The 23,421-nt window shown below is 33.8% G+C and overlaps 1 protein-coding gene across 1 annotated transcript in view; it reads left to right on the top strand.

Annotated features, from left to right (window-relative positions):
• Positions 1 to 23,421, top strand: part of carmil3 (capping protein regulator and myosin 1 linker 3) — a 131,992-nt gene that overhangs the window by 38,858 nt on the left and 69,713 nt on the right. The window contains exons 7-14 of the mRNA XM_056469324.1: positions 1,930 to 2,000; positions 2,142 to 2,215; positions 9,041 to 9,116; positions 13,040 to 13,128; positions 13,369 to 13,463; positions 17,600 to 17,686; positions 21,450 to 21,559; positions 22,001 to 22,008. Coding sequence (XP_056325299.1) covers positions 1,930 to 2,000; positions 2,142 to 2,215; positions 9,041 to 9,116; positions 13,040 to 13,128; positions 13,369 to 13,463; positions 17,600 to 17,686; positions 21,450 to 21,559; positions 22,001 to 22,008 — 610 coding nt within the window. The remainder of the gene's footprint in view (positions 1 to 1,929; positions 2,001 to 2,141; positions 2,216 to 9,040; positions 9,117 to 13,039; positions 13,129 to 13,368; positions 13,464 to 17,599; positions 17,687 to 21,449; positions 21,560 to 22,000; positions 22,009 to 23,421) is intronic.

Consider the following 23,421-nt stretch of genomic DNA (forward strand, 5'->3'; position numbering starts at 1 on the left):
CTGTAGACAGTGAAGGACAGACTTAGACACTGTGCCAGATGCATAAATTAAGAAAATGATAATAGAAAAGCTCATGGAAGAATCATAAGTAAAATAAAATCATAATGGGGGTAGTTATGAAAGACTATGCAAATTAGTCAGTGCCCTTCATATGGTGACAGGGCGAAATGCAATATATGCTGACAGTACAAAAACTCCTTTTGTTTGAATTGCATCTACTTAAACTTTGGAAACAAAAATGTTTCTAGTCTCTAGTCTCTTAATCCTTTGTCAGATGAAGAACCATATACGGTAACTTTATTGACATTGATTGCAATAGAAGCTTTTTTAAGTCATAATAGTTCAGAAGTCTTGCAATAACCCACAGTTAGGCTCTAGGTTTTTCTTTCTAATGAGTATATCTCGGTGTACCTGTAAACACCAGAATGAATAATGTTTTTTAGTGTATAATGTGTATTAGGCATGAAAAAATTTAAGGCATATCTACCTTTATGGTGTGTGGTGTTGCTTATGGCACATACAGTAAATCACTTAGAAGAGCTTTAAGTTCCACAGATAACCTTTTAAAATGGCTGATGTTTTGACCATCCAAGAATTTCTAAGAACATCAACAAATTATATACAGTGCATCCGGAAAGTATTCATAGCACTTCACTTTTTTCACATTTTTTATGTTACAGCCTTATTCCAAAATGCATTTAATTAATTTATTTCCTCAAAAATCTTCACACAATACCCCATAAAGTCACATGTACATATGTATTCACATACGTTTGGAGAAAACCAGGCACCGCTCATCACCAGGGTAATATCATCCCTACAGTGAAGCATGGTGGTGGCAGCATCATGCTTTGGGGATGTTTTTCTGCAGCAGGAACTGGAGGACTCGTCAGGATAGAAGAAAGATGAATGAAAACCTGCTTCAGAGTGCTCTTGACCTCAGACTAGGGTGGCAGGCAGAACAATGACCCAAAGCACACCGCCAAAATATGAATGGTGTGGCTTCAGAGCAACTCTGTGAATGTCCTTGAGTGGCCCAGCCAGAGCCCTGACTCAAATCCTATTGAACATCTCTGGAGAGATCTGAAAATGGCTATACACCGTCGCTTCCCATCCAACCTGATAGAGCTTGAGAGGTACTGCAAAGAAGAATCTGCAAAAATTCCCAAAGACAGGTGTGCCAAGCTTATGGCATCATATTCAAAAAGACTTGAGGCTGTAATTGCTGCCAAAGGTGCATTAACAAAGTGTTGAGCAAAGGCTGTGAATACTTGTGTACATTTGATTTTTCAGGTTTTTGTTTTATTTGAAAAATTTTGCAATAATTTCAAAAAAATTGATTTTTTTTGCACATTGTCATTATGGGGTATTGTGTGTAGAATGTTGAGTAAAAAAATTTATTTAATCCATTTTGGAACAAGGCTGTAAAAAAATGTGAAAAAGTGAAGCACTATGAATACTTTCTGGATGCACTGTAAACAACTTGTAAACAACATATACTAAAAGTGCTATTTAGTATATGTTATTATTGTATTTACTTATATTTTAAATGTGTGTTACATCAGTATGTTTAAGTAATTGTTGTAGTTTTTATTTATATACATTTTTTATGACTTGAGTTTTAATTTAATTTAATTTAATTTTATTTTATTTTATTTTATTTTATTTTATTTTATTTTATTTTATTTTATTTTATTTTATTTTATTTTATTTTATTTTTGCAACCTCTTTAATTTCAGTACTTAAACTTATTTGTCGTAATTTCCAAAACAACATTCTGTATTGTTTTATTTTGCTTAATTTTATATTGAAAAATAGTATAAAAATTCCTTCTCTGCTCTTAAAGCCGTTCGAACTATTTTATTGGTACTGGTGGGACAATTGAAACATTTTTCACACAATATCCCCTTTTCTCTTTTCCCATTTTAGGTGGCTTTTCGGAGACCTATGCAGCTCTGTGTGATTATAATGGAATTACCTGCAAAGAGGAAGTGCAGTGGGTAAGAGCTTCCTATTGACCACAAAACATCCCCCCGAAATAGAGGGGGCAATTTTCAGTGTGTGTCACCGCTGTTATTGCACTCTAAAAATGTTTTCTTCCTTTTTTTGAGTTTCTCTCGCTTCCTCATTCGTTCTTTCAGGATGTGGACACCATCTATCACTCGCAGGACAACAGAGAGTTTAACCTTTTGGACTTCAGTCATCTGGAAAGCGGGTATTCAGACCACACACATTTACATATTTTTTTATGCTGGACTGTTTTAATCCAATATTGGGTCAAATATGGACTAACTCAATAGTTGGGTTGAAATATGAAATGAAAAATGTTCTGCAACCTGTAATCTCTAGCCTTTCATTGCTATCTTCTACGTCCTGCAGATTGGGGGTTTAAAAGCTTCTTCATTTCAGAGGGATTAATCTAATGATCGCTCTGTGTTTCGTTAATTGCTTCGTATTGACAGGGATTTGAATGATAATTGATGCAGGCAATCTGATGTCAGCCGCCGCTTTGAGTATGTGATGAACTGCCACAGTAGGAGTACATTTAGTCAGTTTCCTGTAGCGTCCCTGCTTACTTCCTGGCCAATGGGAATCAAGCTGTGTCTTTTTAGAGCTTTGCAGTCTGTGTAGAGCTCCTTCACTGATTCCAGATCAGGTTTGGTCTTATTTTCCGCTAATGTCAGTCATAAGCAGTGTCCGAAACTGGTTACTTGTTTACGCATTTAGTAATCCTTATATAATGTGCGTTATATGGCAGTTGAGTGGACTATAACAGGAAAAAAGGGAACTGAAATGAGTGAGTGGAGGATCACATAAATAGAGCGGAACACAAACATTACACCTTCCATCCGGTAACATACCATTCTTAGCTTTATCAATAAAAAATCACTGAGTATTCCTTACATTTGTTGTATTATTTAATGAAAAATAAGAATAAAAACACCTGCTTTTCATGCGCTATTTATTCTTTTAATGTGCTCAGCAAGTGTTTTTCAACCACTGATAAACTTTTAGCGAAAGGTTAATGTGACTATTTCATAAGGTTTCATAAGCATCGATAACGTAATTTAATTAAAATACATTCAGTGAAATAGTCCTCAGCATTAATTTATTGTTCAAGCTTAAAGCAAGATAAAAGACTGATTAAATGAAACAACTGTTTGCTCCCTTAGGAGTAGCAGGCAACCCAGAAACTCCATTGAAAATATTGTGGTAAAAAAAATTTCCATATTTTAAAGACATGGTGCAAACTTATCTGGTCTGATACCCACTTTATATCGTATCTCAGTCAGGCAGTGAAGATCTGATTTTTTTTAGAGAAATCAGATCTTAAACAGGCAATATTATAATGGCAGTTCACCGAAAAGCGCTTGAGCTGGCTTACTGAAAATTAAGTCAGTGCGCATATACCCCACTATGCCTTAAAATAATGTTAATACTTTCATTTACATTTGTTCTAAAAATGTAAACGCACAACTAAACAAGTTCTAGGCAGGTCTTGACCGCATTATAGTGCATTTTCAATGCACAAAAAAATATTATAGTTGTTTAAAATTACACCTACAATAGTCAAAAATCAAATAAAGATGAAACAAAGGGCTTTGGATGAAATGTGTAAGAAACTAATCCTACACATGGGAGATGTTTGAGAACAAAAATTTGACAAATGTCATGAAATTAATTAATTAATAATACTGTGTTTTAGCTACACGTAATGTAACACTGCAATATAAGATCAAAGCTATCTTTGCCATGTTAAAAGGAGTTTTTGTCCTAACCAATCAACCAATAACCAATGCCCAAAGTTTCTATTTTAAAAACTCTTTCAATTTAGCGACATCGTGGCTGAAAAACAGAATATGATCACCTCAGGTGCTGATTATGTTTTATTCAGTGGTAAATGCTACTTATGTGAGTTTGAATACCATTTTACGTGGCATTTTTTACCTTACTGACAGAAGCAGATAGTTTACCCCAGATCTTGAAAATAAAATAACTAACAAACAAATTGTTTAATGAACATTAGAACTGTGCAAACAACAACATCAGTCAATCAGCATGCACTTTTAATAATTTTAAAGAGGTTTAATAAGTAATAATTAGATTATTAACCTTACCATTTAATTGGGAGTGCAGTGTACTATTCGGCACTTGTAAATGGCGCTGGTATTTAAATGTTTCTGTCGTGTCGCATCTAGTGTGGACAGACAAATTTCTTGTAGCTGGAATCTTGCACGTGTCACAGGTAGTTAGTGTCATGACCACCTCTACAGTGACTGAGAAAGCTCAAGCGCAAACTGAAATGTCTCAGGGGAACTCAAAAATTGATGAATCCAACTGCATCTTGTGTGGAGTCTGTGGTTCATTTAACGTTAATTGTGCAATTCATTAGATTATTGGGGCTAGAAATATGCAAACAACAAAGAACCGTACAACCAGGATGTTAAAATAAACAAAAAAGTCACCTCAAAAACAGGAAGCAGCCTTGAAACAGGAAGTAGTTGAGTTTTTCACTTTTTGAGGTCCTCCGACACATTTCCATTAAGGTCTATACCAGTGGTGCTCAACCCTGTTCCTGGAGATCGACCTTCCTGCAAAGTTCAGCTCCAACCCTGATCAAACACACCTGAACCAATTAGTTAGGACCTGAACAGCACTTGATAATTACAGGCAGGTGTGTTTGATATGGGTTACAACTGAAATCTGCAGGAAGGTCGATCTCCAGGAACATGGTTGGTCACTCCACGCTGCAAATAGAATAGACCAGTTTCTCTATTTGCATGTGTTGTGAAAATCTCCCTGCATCTTTCTTGTCAGACTGATGAAGTTATTATCTCAGTTTGTTTGTGTTTTTATATTTAAATGTGTTTTTTTGCATCACTTGCAGTGCATTTGAGCTCTCACAGCCACTATACACACCACCATTTTGATAGATTTAGTTGATAGCCAGTTCCTTACATAACTTTTAACAAGAAACTACACAGGTATATGAACTATATGTTATTTATTATTTTCACTGAGTTTTCAATGTCCTCGGAATTCGAGTTCTAAAGTCCTGAAGTAATCCTGTCATAAATTATGAATGAAAATTGCCGCCTCTGGTGTTCACATCAGCCGTGATTCTTTTTTTTTCGCTCTTTCGCCCCCTCACATTGGATTTTGGTGCTTCAATGGATGTACAGTTGAAATCAGAGTGCATTATGTGTAAAAAAAAATGTAAGGAATGAAATCGTTTGCTTAGAATTTGGCAGTTTTGGTAACTAAGTTACTAACTAAATGGGTTACTTGGCTACTTTTTAAGGAAAGTTATATGTGTTTTTTGTGTTTGTTTTCCTCCGATTAACCTTTCATTTTCTTTAAAATAGTAAGATAGGCTTTAATTTGTAATACAGTATTTTACTTCTTTTTACCCAAGACTGAAATTTGGACACCAAACAAATGCAAACACTCTTGTCACTCTTGTCAAAAAAGTCTTGTCATTGATATTAATTGTAAGAGCAACAATTAATAACTTGACTTCTAGTTGATCATTTGGAAAAGTGGCAGAAGGTAGATTTTTCTGATGAATCATCTGTTGAACTGCATCCCAATCATCACAAATACTGCAGAAGACCTATTGGAACCCACATGGACCCAAGATTCTTACAGAAATCAGTCAAGTTTGGTGAAGGGAAAATCAAAGTTTTGGGTTACATTCAGTATGGTGGTGTGCGAGAGATCTGCAGAGTTGATGGCAATATCAGCAGCCTAAGATATCAAGACATTTGTGCTGCCCATTACATTAAAAACCACAGGAGAGGGCAACATCTTCAGCAAGATAGCGCTCCTTCTCATACTTCAGCCTCCACATCAAAGTTCCTGAAAGCAAAGAAGGTCAAGGTGCTCCAGGATTAGCCAGCCCAGTCAGTCACCAGACATAAACATTATTGAGCATGTCTGGAATAAGATGAAGGAGGCATTGAAGATGAAGTCCTACATGAATGTTTTCTTTGCCATTCCAGATGACTTTAATAAAAAAGTCCTCCAAGTTTATGGGAGTCATACACAATATTAATTATTTTTCCTCTGCACCATGACTTTATATTCTATACTGTACATTATATCTGTTAAGTAACAAGACTTTATCTAAGAAAAGTCAGACCTTACTGTACCAATTAAATAATTAAAAATCAAGTCATGATCATATTTTATTTAGGTAAAATAAGTGTAATCTAGAGGACTTTGCTTTTCATATAAGCCACTTCTGATGCCAAATGATAAACTAGAAGTCTTAACTTGAATAGGCGACAAGAATTTTGTCAGGTAGTGTATATAGTGCACTGAATAGTGGGTATGGGGTGATTTCAGACACTGTTTATGCTGATTTGCAACTCTCTTCCTGTGGAAACATAATAACACATGACTTGTGAAAACTGTCATCAGCTCTACACTCTCAGCTTGATGACCTGCCACTTTTAACCCATAAGAAAGGAAATGCGCTTAATATTTATACCCTGACTCTGAGAAATGATACGGTTTATTGAGCACTTTACTCAAGGGCAGTTCCGGTTATCTTCAGAAAAAAAAAGCCTTTTTATTTTTTTTTTCAGCCGTCACATGATGAAGCTCTAATGGGAGTGCGGCCACTTAAAGATCATTTTTGAATTTTAAAAAGTGCTTATGCCTGACAAGACAAGTGCTTGTCATTTCAGATATACAGCTTTGAGTGGCTTCATTAAGTGTCTTGCTGATGATCAATGTAATTTAGCAGCCTCATTGACTACTTTCACAAGCATGTGAAAATTCTGATTGGATTTTGGCTATTCTCATAATGTATGATGTAAATTTTTAATCATTATGTTGTATATTGATTAAGCCGGGGTGTGTACATACACCACTAGTCAAACATTTGGAATTATTAATTCAAATGTTTTAATGTTTTTAAATAAGTTCCTTCTGCTCACCAAGTTTGCATTTATATGATCACAGATATGGAAACATTAATATTGTGAAATATTAAAAAAACCTTTTAAAAAAAAGGTTTTCCATATGTATATATTTTAAAATATATTTAAATCCAATGATTCCAGTCTGTTTTCAACATCAGTGTTGGGTAAGTTACTTTAAAAAAGTAATAGATTACAAGTTACTAATTACTACTGAAAAAATTGTAATCTGATTACATAAGTAATTACTTCATATAAAAAGTTTCAGATTACTAATTACTTCACTTTGATGTTACTTTTAAAACATATAAAATATACATATAAAAATACTAAATGAACTGCAGCTCTTTCAGTAATTTAATATTCACTGAAAAACATTAGAATGGGTGGATCACAGCAGCTTGACATATTCAAAAGACTTAAAGAGTTCACCCAAAACGTAAAATTCTCTGATCATTCACTTGTTCCGTTTTTTTTTCAACACAAAAGAAGACATTTAAAAGAAAACTGGATACAATCATTGATATTCTTAGTAAAAAAGCAATGCAGTGTTTGGGTGTTCTGTGTTTGTCTGAGGTAATTAGTCTACCGAAATGTGTATATTCCTTACAAAGTATAAAACTTATCGGTCACATGACTCAAGGTTTTCAACTGCGTGTGCCTGGGAAATGTGAGCGCATGCAATATACGCTCTCAATTTGTGCGAGCGCGCAAAAAACGAGATATGTGAACTGCCCCTAGCAGCTACACTTCTCTTCACATTTAGAAGATAGCTTCTCTCCCAATCCTGCACAAAAATCCTATTTAGCCTGTTTAGGCTGAGTTGGGCTGCAGTGGTTTTGGGTGCCGGTGTCCTCTTTGGTGACGAGTATTGTTATAGAATGCTTTCTGTTTAAGTGCTTAAACAAGTTGCTGGTCGAGTGAAAAACAATCGAAAGTTCTTTAGAGCTTGGACATAGACTGAGTTTCACAGCAATATTTTGGTTTTTACCCTCAATGAAATCAAAGTATGGCTGTATTTCCACTTGAAGAAGCAAGCACTCATGTCAGCAACTGTTTAGCTTGAGTTCTCCAGCAATTTAAAAGCGCGTGATTATTAACTGACGTTGCAGCAGAAAGCGTTATTTAAAAGACGTATTTTTTCTTCTTGCTTGTTTAACCAAAATATATTGTCAATATTCACTAAGAAACAGAAAATAAATACCAATTTTACCTCAATCATGCAGGGCACAAAGTCTGTGTGTGTGCTTGTGACATAAAGCATTGACCATATTCCAAAACAAATCTGCTACAGTATTTTTCAAATGAATTTTTCCAAAGTGAGAATATGGTCCTTCATCAGAAATTAATGATGCACATAAATTTGGTGTATCTGTAATGCCATGTGGGTTAAACATCACAAAGAAAGCAGAATATTAAGCACAAAATCAACATATAAGCCATTATATTGCAGAGCACTTGAACTGCCGTTGCTTTGCTCCTTGCCATTTCGCCAACGGGGACACTTAGATGCTACATCTGTCTTGAGGATGTTATGTCATTGATTTTTAAGCGTTTGCTCCATTAGAACATGTAGAGGGAACGAGATGAACGAGAGAGTCTCATTTAGAAAGAGAGAACAGCTGAGTACACACTGCCTACAGCCTCACTACAGCGTCCAAACAGAGGAATGACGAGGCTGCAAATGAGAACACAGCCATCAGCCGCACTCAACAGGACAAACCCTTCTCTCGCTGCCGCTTTTTTTTCTCTGATTTCCCCCTGTCTGAGTGCAGTAAGGTTTGCTCTCTCCACCGGGTAAAAAGGTTTTAGGCTCAGGGCCAAGATTAAAAGCTGTATCATAGACACATTGCACTGAGTAATTCACTGACCTGGCATCAGTTTTCCCATCGATCCACACTGTCCTCTTCCCTTCCTCTGCTGGCTTTCCTCTCAGGGAGCGTTTATTGCTGAATCTATCATTTCTCATGAATAATAACATGTCTATTTTAGTCTTGAGAAGAGCTCGCAATCTTATGAGGGCTTTGCATGAGTAAAGTGAGAACGCCTCTGGTTGTTGCGGCACCTCAATCTGTTTTGATTGTTTTCTTCTGTGTCTCTTTTTTTTGGAACAGGGACCTTGCTGTGATTGTAGCAGCCATGGCGTATAACTCGTGGTTCATCAAACTGTATTGCAAAGACTTTCGCATTGTAAATATCTGTTTTATAATCTTTTCAATGTTCACTGTGCAAGTCAAAGGAGTTTTCTTTTGTTTTATTTATCCAGATATACCATTATACTGTCTCTAATATCACATCAGCACTGTTTGAGAATCCATTTTAATAGCTTATGCACTAAACAAGCTGGGTCAAATGTGAACTAACCCAATAGCTGGGTTAAAATGTGTAATTTGAATTTCATGTAAAGAAATTATACCAGTATTGTTTTATTTTTAATATATGACTCAGCATTTTTAGAGTAAATATTATATTATATTATATTATATTATATTATATTATATTATATTATATTATATTATATTATATTATATTATATTATATTATATTATATTATATTATATTATTTTATATTATATTATATTATATTATATTATATTATATTATTATATTATTATGTTATATTTAATATTATTATATTTGATATTGTTATATTATATTTAATATTATTATATTATATTATATTATATTATATTATATTATATTATATTATATTATATTATATTATATTATATTATATTATATTATATTATTATGTTATATTTAATATTATTATATTATATTTAATATTATATTATATTATATTATATTATATTATTATGTTATATTTAATATTATTATATTATATGTAATATTATTATATTATATTATATTATATTATATTATATTATATTATATTATATTATATTATGTTATATTTGATATTATTATATTATATTATATTATTATATTATATTTAATAATATATTATATTATTATGTTTGATTATATTATATTATATTATATTATATTATTTAATATTATTTTATAATATTTATATTATATTTATTTTATATTATTTTTATTTTATTTTATTCATGTGTGTTAGCTTATATGTGTGTTTATGTGTTTAATATACAGAAAATATACAGTACTAAAGTTGTTTCTGGAATAAAACAAAGATTATGGTAGTTCATTCATACCATGATTTGATTAAGTGTAAAACAAATATACCAGTGATTGCATTTTAAATGTATAACAAAATGTAGTGTCAGGTTTACTAAACATGACAAATTAGCTCAATCCCATGAAAGTGTTTATTGAACTGGAAAGTTTTACAAGTAATGGACTGACAATGATTATAATTTTTATAAGACAATTAGATCATAAACAAGCAGTCAATGATAATAAAGTGTTTGTGATATACTGTACAAGCAATCATTTTTTGGGTGTTAAATTTTGCCACAAAAGCTGACTACTGCACACATTAGTTAATATTGCATGTTTTATTTAAATACTCTCCTCCCATAAATTTAACATCTGAGATAAGAAACTTCTACAAATGCATATGTAATACAGTCAGCAGCAAAAAAAAAAAAAAAAGCAAAAAAACTGTGCCAATGTTTCAATGCGTGCGTATGTGTAATAAATCCTTAGTAGTTTTTTTTTTTTTTCAACTCCAAAGGTTTTTTCGCTGACACAACCTGTTAGTAAATCTGGCCTTTAATATCTTAAATCATTTTACTACTCAAGTATATGATTTTTTGATTTAAAGGAACGCTCTACTTTAAAAAAGGCTCATTTTACAAGTACCCTACAGTTAAGCAGGTGAAGTTTTACCATTTTTTAATTCCTTCAGCTGGTCTTTAAATCTGGCAGGAGCTCTTTTAGCTTAGCGTAGCATAAATCATTGAATCAGATAATCAGACCATTAGCATCTCACTCAAAAAAGACCAAAGTGTTTTAATAAAATTAAAACAACTTCTGAAATCTGAGTAAGATAACAGCTGCAATATTGTATTAATATTACAACTCTCTCTGAAATACTAAACTCTCATTGGTCACTCACAACATTCTGAGGTGAATCAGAACAGGTAAAACAAATAGCAATGCTATGTATCATTCTTTAAAATAAGTTTTGCCTAGGTTTTTTCACTGACTGAGTGATTACATGAGATGTTCATTGATGTTTATATGGTAATATAACTTAGTAAAAATTAGTAGTAAATAACAGTAAATCACCTCAATCCAGCCACTCTCTACTGCTGTTTAAACTGATACAGCGATCTGCCACATTAAAAATAAACAAAGTTACTTATGGTTTACATTTCTCAATAAATTTAAGACTTTGCAAGACAAGAATTTATTTCTTATTGAAAGCAACAAAAATAAGTGTCCTTTGATTACTCACACATTTTATGAAACAGCATTAACTAAAATATTGATATTGCTATTCATTTATTGAATTGTTAAAATGAAGAGATAGAAAGCTAGAAGCTTTTGTGTTTACTAGTTTACTAACTAGTTATATACATATACTTGTTAGTTTACTTATAATTATATACGTTTACATAGTATTAATTGACTAATACACTCATTGACTCTTCTGTGGTTACATTTAGTACTAAGACCTATGGGAAATGAAAAGTTGCTATTTATATACCATGTCTGCAGCAGGCACAGTGATATTATGCAGCACCTGAAAATAATCCCCAGCACCAAGTGCTACACTTGCACTACAATTTAGAATCTGAGTAATATTGCACTTGCTGCAACCATGGTATGGTGGCAAAGGTCCTTGATTATTACTCTGCAATCAGAGTATAGTTTTTAGCCTTATCAGCCTTGAAAATAGCAATAATTTTTCGTTTTCAATCAGTCTTAGAACACAATGTAACTGCAGAAGTGTCAAGATTTGCACTATAAAAAAATGTTAATTAACAGTTTCCGTATTTTCTGATTCTTAAGTGTTTTCCGTTTATTTTCCGGTTGTGAATTACATTTTGGGAGCTTGATCTCTGCTCTGTCGACTTTTGATGTTGAAAATTCAACTCTCCAGTTTAACTATGTGACCTTTATTGACATTTTAGTAGTTTGAAATAATATAACGCATAAAAAATAATATAAACAGAAACAAATATGTCAAAGAACAGAAAATTTGCTAACAGTTAGTTACAAGGTTTTTGTACTGTAATATGCAGCACCAACCCAGACAATATATCACTTCAAACTTTTACAAATGTTAACAAATTTAATTTTTTCTTTTCAAGGTTACAAATTGTTTCAAGAAAAATCAAAGATACCATAATGGAATTCAAAAGCAATAAACATTATACATAAAATTAAAACATACAAAAACTGATGTTTTTTTACAGTGTAAATAAGAAAATTATATAAACTCTTTTTTTAATTTTATTTTCTTTTTAAATGAGATGCTAATGGTCTAATCTGATTCAATGATCTATGCTAAGCTAAGCTAATAGTGTTTCTGCCTGTGATTGATTGGTGAATCACAGCTGAGTATTAAATCCCTGTAAAGTAGGCAGCTTTTACAGATTGCCCAGAAAATTAGTAAGGTGTAACTCTCATCCTCTGTCTGAGGAGTTTAACCTACTCCCTTTGGGTCGAAGATTTCAGATGCTTTTTAGTAGGACAAAACGATACAGGAATAGCTTTGTCCCATCGTCTACTGTCGCTCTGAATAAATTGTAATATTTTATAATGTACTTTTGTAAGTGTATATGTTGATATGTATGTGTGATTTAATTGTGTGTATCAAATGCCAGACTTTGCTGCAAAAATAATCTACCTACGGGTACTAATCAAGGCAACGTAACTAAACTGAACTGAAACCTGAAGATCAGGTGAATGGATTAAAAAATGATAAATCAACTCTAAGTGACTTGTAAAATTAGCTAATTTTCCAAAAAAGTGGAGTGTTCCTTTAAGAATATTCAGACATCTGTACTGGAAGACAAGACACATTTAGCATGAGTAAAATAAATAATTCTTGCAGTGAAAGTAGATCTGCCTGCCTGAAATCTGTGTCACTGTGCATGAAGTCATTATATTGAGTCTTCCTGAAGAATTTAATTCTAGCTCTTTTTTTCTCTCTCTCTTTTTCTTTTCTTTTCCAGAGTTCAGAGGTCGTGGAGCAGATTCTGCACACTGTCAGTAAATCCAGCAGTCTGGAGGAGCTCACACTGGAAAATGTGGGCCTTAAAGCGTGAGTTATAAATCTCTCTATTGCTCTCTTTCTGTTATTCATCACTCCGACCACTTTACTCTCTTTCTTTTCATCTGAAAGTTCATTTCTTGTTCTGTCACTGTCATTTTTTTCTCTCCTTTATGCTGTTCCCAGTCTTATTCCCCTGCCACATCTTTTGCCTCCGTATTTTATGTGTCCCAAGAGTGCAATGCTTTGTATTGCGGTTCCGTTTCTACTCACTTTCTTTCTGTCATTTAGAGATTTCCCACAGAAAATGGCCACTGCCCTGTCAGAAAACCCAGCATCAGTCATACACTCCATTAACTTGGCCCACAATACACTGGACAACCAAGGTACATGAATCAAATTCTCCGCTGTTCTACAGGAGCTCTTCCCCCTCTCCGCTCTGTCTATTTACCTGCCTTTGTCTCTTTATACACTTTCTGTATCAGCATGTGCGTCTGCTATTTTTGTCTCTGTGTGGGTGCTTTTTGTTCTCTCTTGTCTCTGCTTTGCTGGGTTATTGTGCTCAATCTGCTGCTGACTTCTAAATGGAGCTTTTAGGTTTGTGTGTGTGGTGTGTATGTGTGTCTTGTAGTTTTTGAAATGTGTGTGTTTTGTGTTATTTCTGAATAGTGTTTGGGGTAGCAACACATAGTAAAGTATAAACTAGTAAACTGTATCTTTATTTGTTAATAACTTAATATTAGAGGTACAGTGCTCAGCATAATTGGGTACACTTCATTTTGAAGATGAATATTTTTATCTATTTCTCAGTGAATATAGGCAGTGTATTTTGGTGCATTTAAACAAAACAGATTTATTAAACAGATAACCAAAAATATTTAGAAATTAAAAGATAATACAATTAAATTCAGGCAAAATATTGCAAAAAACAATTACAACCTACAAAAATTTGGATGTACAAGTTGGACCGTTAGCGTAAGTTACTTTGTTAGATAAGCTCCAGATTTGGCTTCAGTACTGACTAAACTAATGTATATGCACAAATATTGTATAGCTTCATATTAAAAATATTAATTTAAAAGATAGATTTGTGAGGGGTGTACTTTTATATGCTGAACACTGTATATGTCAGTTATTGTTATGGCGTATCACAAATAATAGTGTATTATAAGAAAATATTACAAGAAATATTAATAATAATATTAATAATAATAGTAATTCCTTAGATTGATATAGCGCTTTTCTGGACACTCAAAGCTCTTTACACATTGGGGGGATTCCTCATCCACCATAATACAGTTACAGTTATAATACAGTTGTACCATGATTTCATGAAGATACTCATTTCTAAGCACTCACTACTTACTTGTACTTCTTACTTCTATTTTTTTTTAAAAATATATTTATTATCTGTTTTTTGTCCTGTCTCTGTTATCCTGTTGCACTGTAGAAGCTCTGTCATGAAAACAAATTCCTCGTATGTGTGAACATACCTGGCAATAAAGCTCTTTCTGATTCTGATTCTGATTCTAAAGATTTCACTTATATCATACCATATCATGATTGGACAGTGCAGATATGCTATACAGTATGTCGGCTCACTGGCCACTAGGTTATCATCAACAAAGTGTTATGCAGTTTAACAATAGTTTATAAACTAAAAATCCTGTCAGCCAAATTTAATAAACCATTTTGTGACAGATTAAGCTTTGATTCAATGTCAGATGTCAACTGTGATTTAGACCTTCATACTGTATGATTATATTTCAAACCACTGGGTTTTACCCAACTGTCAGCAAGAAGTATAAATCTAACTAAGTGGTAATACCAATATTGATCAGTTACATTTATTTATTTATTTATTTATTTATTTATTTATTTATTTATTTATTTATTTATTTATTTATTTATTTATTTATTTATTTATTTAATCAATCTTTAATGTTTTAAGTTCAGTCTGCTAAATATAAAATGTAATTATCAAGAAAACAGATGAAAAAAATTATCAAGAAAACTAATGAAAGATATTTAATGGTAATTTATTATAAAAATGATTTATAAAATTAGGTTAGTCAATAAAGTAGAACTCATTCCAGGAAAATCATGAGTGTGCAATATTTCTATAAAATGTAAATATGCAATGGGAAAAAACAGTGGCTCAGTGGTTGCCTCACAGCAAAAGGGATGCTGGTTTGAGTCCCAGCTTGGCCGGTTGGCATTTCTGTGTGGAGTTTACATGTTTTCACTATGTTCTTGTGGGTTTTCCCCGGGTGCTCCAGTTTCCCACACAGTCCAAAGACAAGCGGTATAGGTGAATTGAATAAACTAAATTGTCTGTAGTGTATGAGTGTGTATGGGTGTTTCCCAATACTGGGTTGCGGCTGTAAGGGCATCTGCTGTTTAAAACATATGCTGGAATAGTTGGTGGTTCATTCCGCTGTGGCAACCTCTGAAATAGAGACTAAGCCGAAGGAAAATGAATGAATGAATGTAGCACTAAACCTACTGAAATGTGATTTGTATAAAATACATTCATGAAAATCCAATTTTGTCACACTAAATTTAAACTAAACCAAAATTAAACCAAAATTTCATAATTATAGTGCAGTGTTCGTTATGCAAAAATATCAAATATGAAAACCTTTAATACAGTGCGGCGCAAAGTAAAAGAACAATCATCTTCAGACCTAAATTTATTCAAATATCATTATTCAAATTTCACATATATACTCACTGGCCACCTTATTAGGTAGAGCTGTCCTACTGCTCGTTAACACAAATTTTTATCAGCCAATCACATGGCAGCAACTCAATGCAATTAGGCATGTAGACATGGTCAAGAGGATCTGCTGCAGTTCAAACCGAGCATCAGAATGGGGAAGAAAGGTGATTTAAGTGACTTTGAACGTGGCATGGTTGTTAGTGCCAGATGGGCTGTTCTGAGTATTTTAGAAACAGAGAATGGTCAGAAAAAGAGAAAATATCTAGTTAGCAGCAGTTCTGTGGGCGCAAATGCTTTGTTGATGCCAGAGGTCAGAGGAGAATGGCCAGACTGGTTTGTTCTGATAGAAAGGCAACAGTAACACAAATAACCGCTCGTTACAACCGAGGTATGTAGAAGAGCACCTCAACACGCATGCACAACACATCCAACCTTGAGGCGGATGGGCTACAACAGCAGAAGACCACACTGTGGTGCCACTCCTGTCAGCTAAGAACAGGAAACTGAGGCTACAATTTGCACAGGCTCACAAAAATTGGACAATAGAAGATTGGAAAAATGTTGCCTGGTCTGATGAGTTTCGATTTCTGCTGCAACATTCGGATGGTAGAGTCAGAATTTGGCATCAACAACCTAAAGGCATAGATCCATCTAGCCCTGTATCAACAGTTCAAGCTGGTGATGGTGGTATAATGGTGTTGGGGATATTTTCTTGGCGCACTTTGTGCCCATTAGTAATCAATTGAGCATCGTGTCAATGCTACAGCCCACTGTACCTGAGTATGTTGCTGACCATGTCCATCCCTTTATGACCACAGTGTACCCATCTTCTCATGGCTACTTCCAGTATGATAGTGCACCATGTCATAAAGTGCGAATTATCTCAGACTGGTTTCTTGAACATGACAATGACTTCACTTTACTCAAATGGCCTCCACAGTCACCAAAACTCAATCCAATAGAGCACCTTTGGGATGTGGTGGACGGGAGATTCGCTTCATGGGTGTGCAGCCGACAAATCTCCAGCAACTGCTTGATGCTATAATGTCAATATGGATCAAAATCTCTGAGGAATATTTCCAGTACCTTGTTGAATCTATGCCATGAAGGATTAAGGCAAACAGGGGGTCCAACCCAGTACTAGTAAGGTGTACCTAATAAAGTGGCCATTGGGTGTAGATTTAAAAAATGTTTAGAGCTTTTATTATGGCATGTAAGTAATGCAGTCCATTTATTTTAGAAATCTTTAATGTCACATGACGAAGCGTGTAAGAGTTACTGTAATATTATAATGCTGAAAAACATAGTGCTGCTTGACATTTTGCTAAAATTGCCTTTGACCAGTTTAATAATGTAGCTAAATAAAAGCTTGCTGTGACCCTAAACAGATACAATCTATTTACTGGAATCCCGCAAATCCTCTAATCTGTGTGACACACATGTAGGCCGTTCCAGATAATTACTCACGACTCTGATATTATAAATTATATAACTGCATGTATTTACAAATTCAAACTGATACTCGCTCCCTTGCACAGTTTCAGTGTAATTATCCACCTTTTGTCAGTAGCTTGTGGTCTCTTCCCCAACACTAGCAGCATGTCCTCTACTATATATGCGTCAGGGTCAGAGTTTTCATCTGCCATCATGCCTGACACGTGTCATTGTCTATCACATCAGAAGCGTGCATGTGTGAATGCAACTTTCCAACAATGTCAGTGTTTGCCTGAAGCTGCATGTTAATGTGCTGTGTGTAAATTGGCGTGCGACTGATCCAATGCATTTGTGTTTTTTTGACAGGGGTGTCGAACCTCATCCAGCAGGTTTGCAGGCTCAGTAAAGGCCTACGTCTGCTCAACCTCTCCAAGACGTCACTCTCTTCAAAGGGTGTGTGCAGATTTGGTCTGTCTCTAGAGATGTAGTGCCCTCTGCTGGTTGAGTTTATAATAACCGTCCCCAATTAGCAAGTGGAAGCCAAGCAAATGTGTAAACAAGTTCATGTGAGGTCATATTTATCTACTTATTATTTATAACTCTGGACCATAAAGTCAGTCTTAAGTTGCACATGGATCATTTTTTGGCAATAGGCAAAAATACACTGTATAGGGCAAATTATGGATTGTTTTATGCCCCAAAAAAAAAAACATTAGAATATTTTGTCAAAATAATGTTTCATTAATGTATTTTGTACATTTCCTACTGTAAATATATCACGACAAAATTTTCGATTCAAAAAATGCTTTTAACTTAATTTTAACTTTAAAATGCTCCAATATTTAGATTTAAATCCTCAGATTCCAGATTTCTCTGCGATTTATTTATTAAATCTCAATTTTGAGATATTGAAACTTGTTTTGTGGTCCACGTCACATTAATTTGAATAATAATATATATTTTTTACTTACAATCAAAGCAAAAATTTATATACATTAGTTTATTTAAATTTCAATCAATAAATTACATATTATTATTATTATTATCATTATTCATATTATTATTATATTATTCATAACATGCTAAAAATATAAATGCAAAAAGTACATATAATAATAATAATAATAATAATAGTAGTAGTAGTAGTAGTAATAATAATAATAATAATCATAATCATAATCATAATCATAATAATCATTATTATTATTATTATTATTATTATTACTAATTTATTATTATTATTATTATTATTATTATTATTATTATTATTAATATTATTATTGTTATTATTATTATATTAATAATAATATGATAAAAATATAAGTACAAAAAGTATATATAATAATAATAATAATAATAATAATAATAATTATTATTATTATTATTATTATTATTATTATAAATAAATAATAAAATATAAAATAATATTGTTTTATGGTACTTTTATTTTTATCATAATAATATTGGTTTTACTTGTAGGTCATTTTTCTATCTATATTATTACATGTAAACATATAGATATTAATGGTTACATTTAGAACAATAATAATTCTAAAAATACAAATATATTTAAAAATATTAATTAAAACAGGGATATAAAATGAAAAACTGTCTGAAAGTTAGCACAAAACAGTCATTTGTCAAAGAGCAGCAGCAGAGCAGATCCATCTAACTCGGCCTGTTACACAATCAGCCTTTAAAGTAATGTTTTCTCACTTCACTGATCTAGAGTCAGCTTCCTGCTCTCTCTTCAATCGGTAAGATTATCGATGGATTAGTTGCATCTGACTTCAGAGCTTCAGAGTCATGACCAAAGAGCCGGTCTCCTCTTGGAAAGCCCAGACTCAATTACCAGCATCCTTGGCTGCTTCCAGAGTCTGTTAAACCTCTGGTTTTCTCTTTCAATCAATACAGTTTTAAAAACGAGTGGATAGATGGAGAGCCTTCCAACACACGCCATGAATCAACATCCACTCCAAGCAGCTGCCATCATTAATCTTTCTTTGTAATCTGATTTTGTCACAACTTTATTGCAGAGTTTTGACTTTGTTGGTTTAAACTTCATCAGAGATCGTTTTGCTTTTAATTTAAATTGCAATAAATTTGATTATTTAAAAAAAAATCAGCTTCATACACTCTTAAAGGGACAGTTTAACTTAAAAGAAAAATTCTATCATCATTTACTCCAATTTGTTCCAATCAAAGTAGAGTTTTTTTCTTCTGTTGAACACAAAACAAATATATTTATATTTTAAATAATGTTGGAAACCGGCAGGCACTAACATCCATAGTAGATATGGCTCGATACCATAATTTGGGATTTGGTAAGATACCAGAATGTAATACCTTGGTATTGATACTAAATTGATACCCTAGGCGATAAATAACCAACCTCAAATGTAGAATTTAAATAATAATATATTTTAAATAATAATAATAATAATAAAAAAATACTTTTTATATTAATGCCTGGGTATAAATTAACAAAATATGTGACATTTTAATAAAAATACGTTAGCTAAACACATTATTGTTAACATATGTAGTTTACATTTACAGATTAGACATTTCTGGACCACTGTTAGGTCAGCTTACCTAATCAATGATAACAAAAGTTGCTTTACTGTTAATTGTATTCTAATAGTCAAGATTCAAAATCACTTGCTTATCCAGATCTTTTCGGTGAGTTTAGAGATCGATAGGTGAGTGCATTATTTGTCTCTCAAAATTCAGATGTAATAATCTATTATTCGCCACTGTTCAACAGTGCTTCACAATTTGCTGCTGAAAGTGGTAAACTTGACAAAAGAATGACAATGGATCACAAATTATGAAGAACTTCAGAATTGTAACCTGTACCAAAAGTAGAAAGTAAATAAAATTATGAATCAAACCTTTTAAATTAAAAAATGTACTGGTCTTTTTCCAGGACTGGTATATTGCGCATCCGTAATCCATGGGAAAAAATACTGTGGAGGTCAATGGTTATCTGTTATCTTCTTTTTTGTTCGACAGAAGAAAGAAACTCATATGGGTTTGCAACCACTTGACGTTGAGGAAATGGTGAGAGTTTTTTTTTTTAGTTTTAGATGAGTTATCCCTTTGAAAATTAAATTTCCAAAATCAGATTTTATCACTCACTCACACCTCTCACTCCTTCTGCTTAGTCTCTGATTTATCAAGGGTCATCACAACAGAATGAACCACCAACTGCTCTGGTCTATGTTATTGAATGTAGTGGATGACCTTCCAGCCGCAACCCAGCACTGACAAACACCCATACACTCTCTCATTTACACACGCATTCATTCATTATGGCCAATTTAGTCGGCCTAAATTGAGTTGACCCCACAAATTTCACTTCTAAAAAATATTTTCTTCTTCCTGTTTTGACATTTAAAAAGCAAAAGAACCTTTTTTCAGCTGTAAAGAAGCTTTTGCAGAATGTAAATCTTTTATGGAACTATCGAAGCGAGTAAATAAGAGTGCGTTTTTAAAAGTGTACCGTCAGTAAGAACTGAATTTACTCATCAAAATATGAACTACAGCAACTGTGAAAGCAAAACCGAGGACTAGCGGATCATGAAAGGTTGCGCCGGTTAACATTTTGATGAGTAAATTCCTCCTTTTAGAGAGCGCGCTGGGATGTTTTTGTTACTCCCTGGTGAGAAAGCGTACTAGCTGAATTCACTGGCAAGCTGCCACCGAGCAGAGTTAGCAGAGCTTTCTTTTTGTCTCACGCTACAAAAGGCAATCACTAGCATTTTCTTCATGTGTTTAGAAACAAAACAAAAATCCACTGTGCTTACAGACTATCATGTGCATGTTGCTGTGGTTTAGTGGTGGAGTCCAGAAGTCTGAGACCACATTCAAATTCAGTGATTCAAAATCTAATTTAAGCCTAGAAATAGACAGAAAGGTTTAGGGTTGAAAATGAAAACCAAGCCATTATTCAAATATGTGTATACAGTACTTGTGACACTCATGTAAATAAATACTTTTTTTTGCACCAGTTGAATTCAAAATGCTTTATTAAGAATGTTTTATCATTCTCAAGACAAACAAATCAGATTTTAAACAAACTTGTGGGGGTCACTCAACCAAATCTCTTTTTTTTTTTGTTTTGTTTTTAACTCAAATTGCAGTACAGATCATTTCACACACAAAAGTAAGTGCTTTTAGTTTACTATGTGATTCTTCTTGTCTTTTTTTGCAGGTGTCACGTCTCTTTCGCAGGCCTTGTGCTCCAGTGATGACTACTCCAACTCTCTTCTTCATCTGGATCTGAGTAAGAACCCTGGCATTCTGTCTGGAGAAGATGCAACGGTTAGAACTTGCTTTTATTTTAATGTTACTTTCAATGTTCTTAAATTAAGCAAGTTACTTTAGTTGAAGAGGCAGTTTGGTGGTTATTGCAGTATTGGAAAAGCAACATAAGTTTAATTGTATTTTTCCTAGCTACTAGATAGTTTAAAATGGTTAAATGTAGACACTAGTGCGTTTGTGCAATTGAATATGTTTTCTTACTTTCTTTACTACTCTCAACTTCAACCTGCAAAAAATCTAGTGTTTTGATAATGCAGAAAGCACCATTTTAGTTTAAAAGTGGTGGGGTTGTGGATTTGTCTACATTTGGAAAATGTGCCCAGGGATACATTTTTGAGAACCGACAAATATGTGCTTGTGCGTACATATGGCTACCTTTTGTGTGTAAAATGAACAATATAGGGTGATGGTTTGCTTTTGAAAACACTCGATTGTGTCAAGGGGAGGGGGTGAGTGAGTCAATCGATATCAAACTGATATATTATGCATGACGACCAACTGGCTTCTCTCAAGGACGCGCATGAGAAGAACGTTAAGATATGGAGAAATGTCCACCGTACATGTGGTGGATGTATGAAAAATGGCACATACAAAATTGTACACGGCTGCCTCAAGTGAATTTGTGAAAACTGTGTGAACGCAGGAGGAAAATTGCCAGAAAAAAAGCGTTTAGAATGTGCTGACGTGAGGCATCTACTTCAGCCTGTCAGAATATTTAGATGCATTCATATCCGCCCTGTTTATGAAAATAAAAGCCATTGAATAAAATTTTTATTCTTTGAGTAAAAACCATTGCCTGGAGGCATCCGAAACATATGCCCGATCCACCTCAGCTGACTTCTCTCGATGTGGAGGAGCAGCGGCTCTACTCCGAGTTCCTGCCGGGTGACAGAGCTCCTCACCCTCTCTATAAGGGTGCGCCCTGCAACCCTACGAAGGAAACTCATTTCAGCCACTTGTATCCGAGATCTTGTCCTTTCTGTCATGACCCAAAGCTCATGACCAAAGGTGAGAGTAGGAACGTAGATTGACCGGTAAATCGAGAGCTTTGCCTTTCGGCTCAGCTCCTTCTTTACCACAACGGACCGCTGCAGCGATCCCCCTGTCAATCTCACGCTCCATCCTTCCCTCACTCGTGAACAAAACCCCAAGATAATTGAACTCCTCCAACTGGGGTAAGGACTTTCCTCCAACCTGGAGGAACAACGTCGGGCACAGAAACTGGCTCTTGGGACATGGAATGCCTTTAGATGTCTCTAGGACAAAGCAGGTGCATGAATGCTAAAGCTTTAAATTAATCAACAAAAGCCCGACCCCTTCTATGTTTACAAATACAAGTGTAGCCATTTAAAGGTCATTTCTGGTTAATGATGTCAGAATTTACTGGTATTTTGGAATAGATGTGTGAATGTTTTTTCCCGGAAAAATTCTGGATTGTTCTTGTCTGTGTGAACAGCACATAGTTAAATTCACTGTTAAAGTCGTTCTGGAAATTTTCCAGATATTTACCGGTATCACTGTGTGATAGGGGCTATAGGTCCCTGTACATATTTCTTGGTTTTTAAAAATGTAGTCATGTGCACATAATTCCAATGTGCTTGGGTTGATATTTGTTTACTATCTGCATTAGTGCACAATACGATAGGTCAGTAAGCACAAGAGTGTTCCATTACAAAAAAAAAGTCAATTATGTCTTTAAAAAAAAAGATTGCCTTAAATACCAGCTTGTTTAGTTTACTTTGCTGTGGTGTGGGAGAGCAGCTGATGTGAGTAGTGAAAACTCAGGACTTTTAATGAGCCAGTGGAATGAATTTGCAGCAGAATGGAGGACAAGGCCATAGCCAAAATGTTGAGTCGTGTTT

Source organism: Danio aesculapii, chromosome 2 (assembly GCF_903798145.1).
Source record: "Danio aesculapii chromosome 2, fDanAes4.1, whole genome shotgun sequence".
In the NCBI taxonomy this organism is placed as follows: Eukaryota; Metazoa; Chordata; class Actinopteri; order Cypriniformes; family Danionidae; genus Danio; species Danio aesculapii.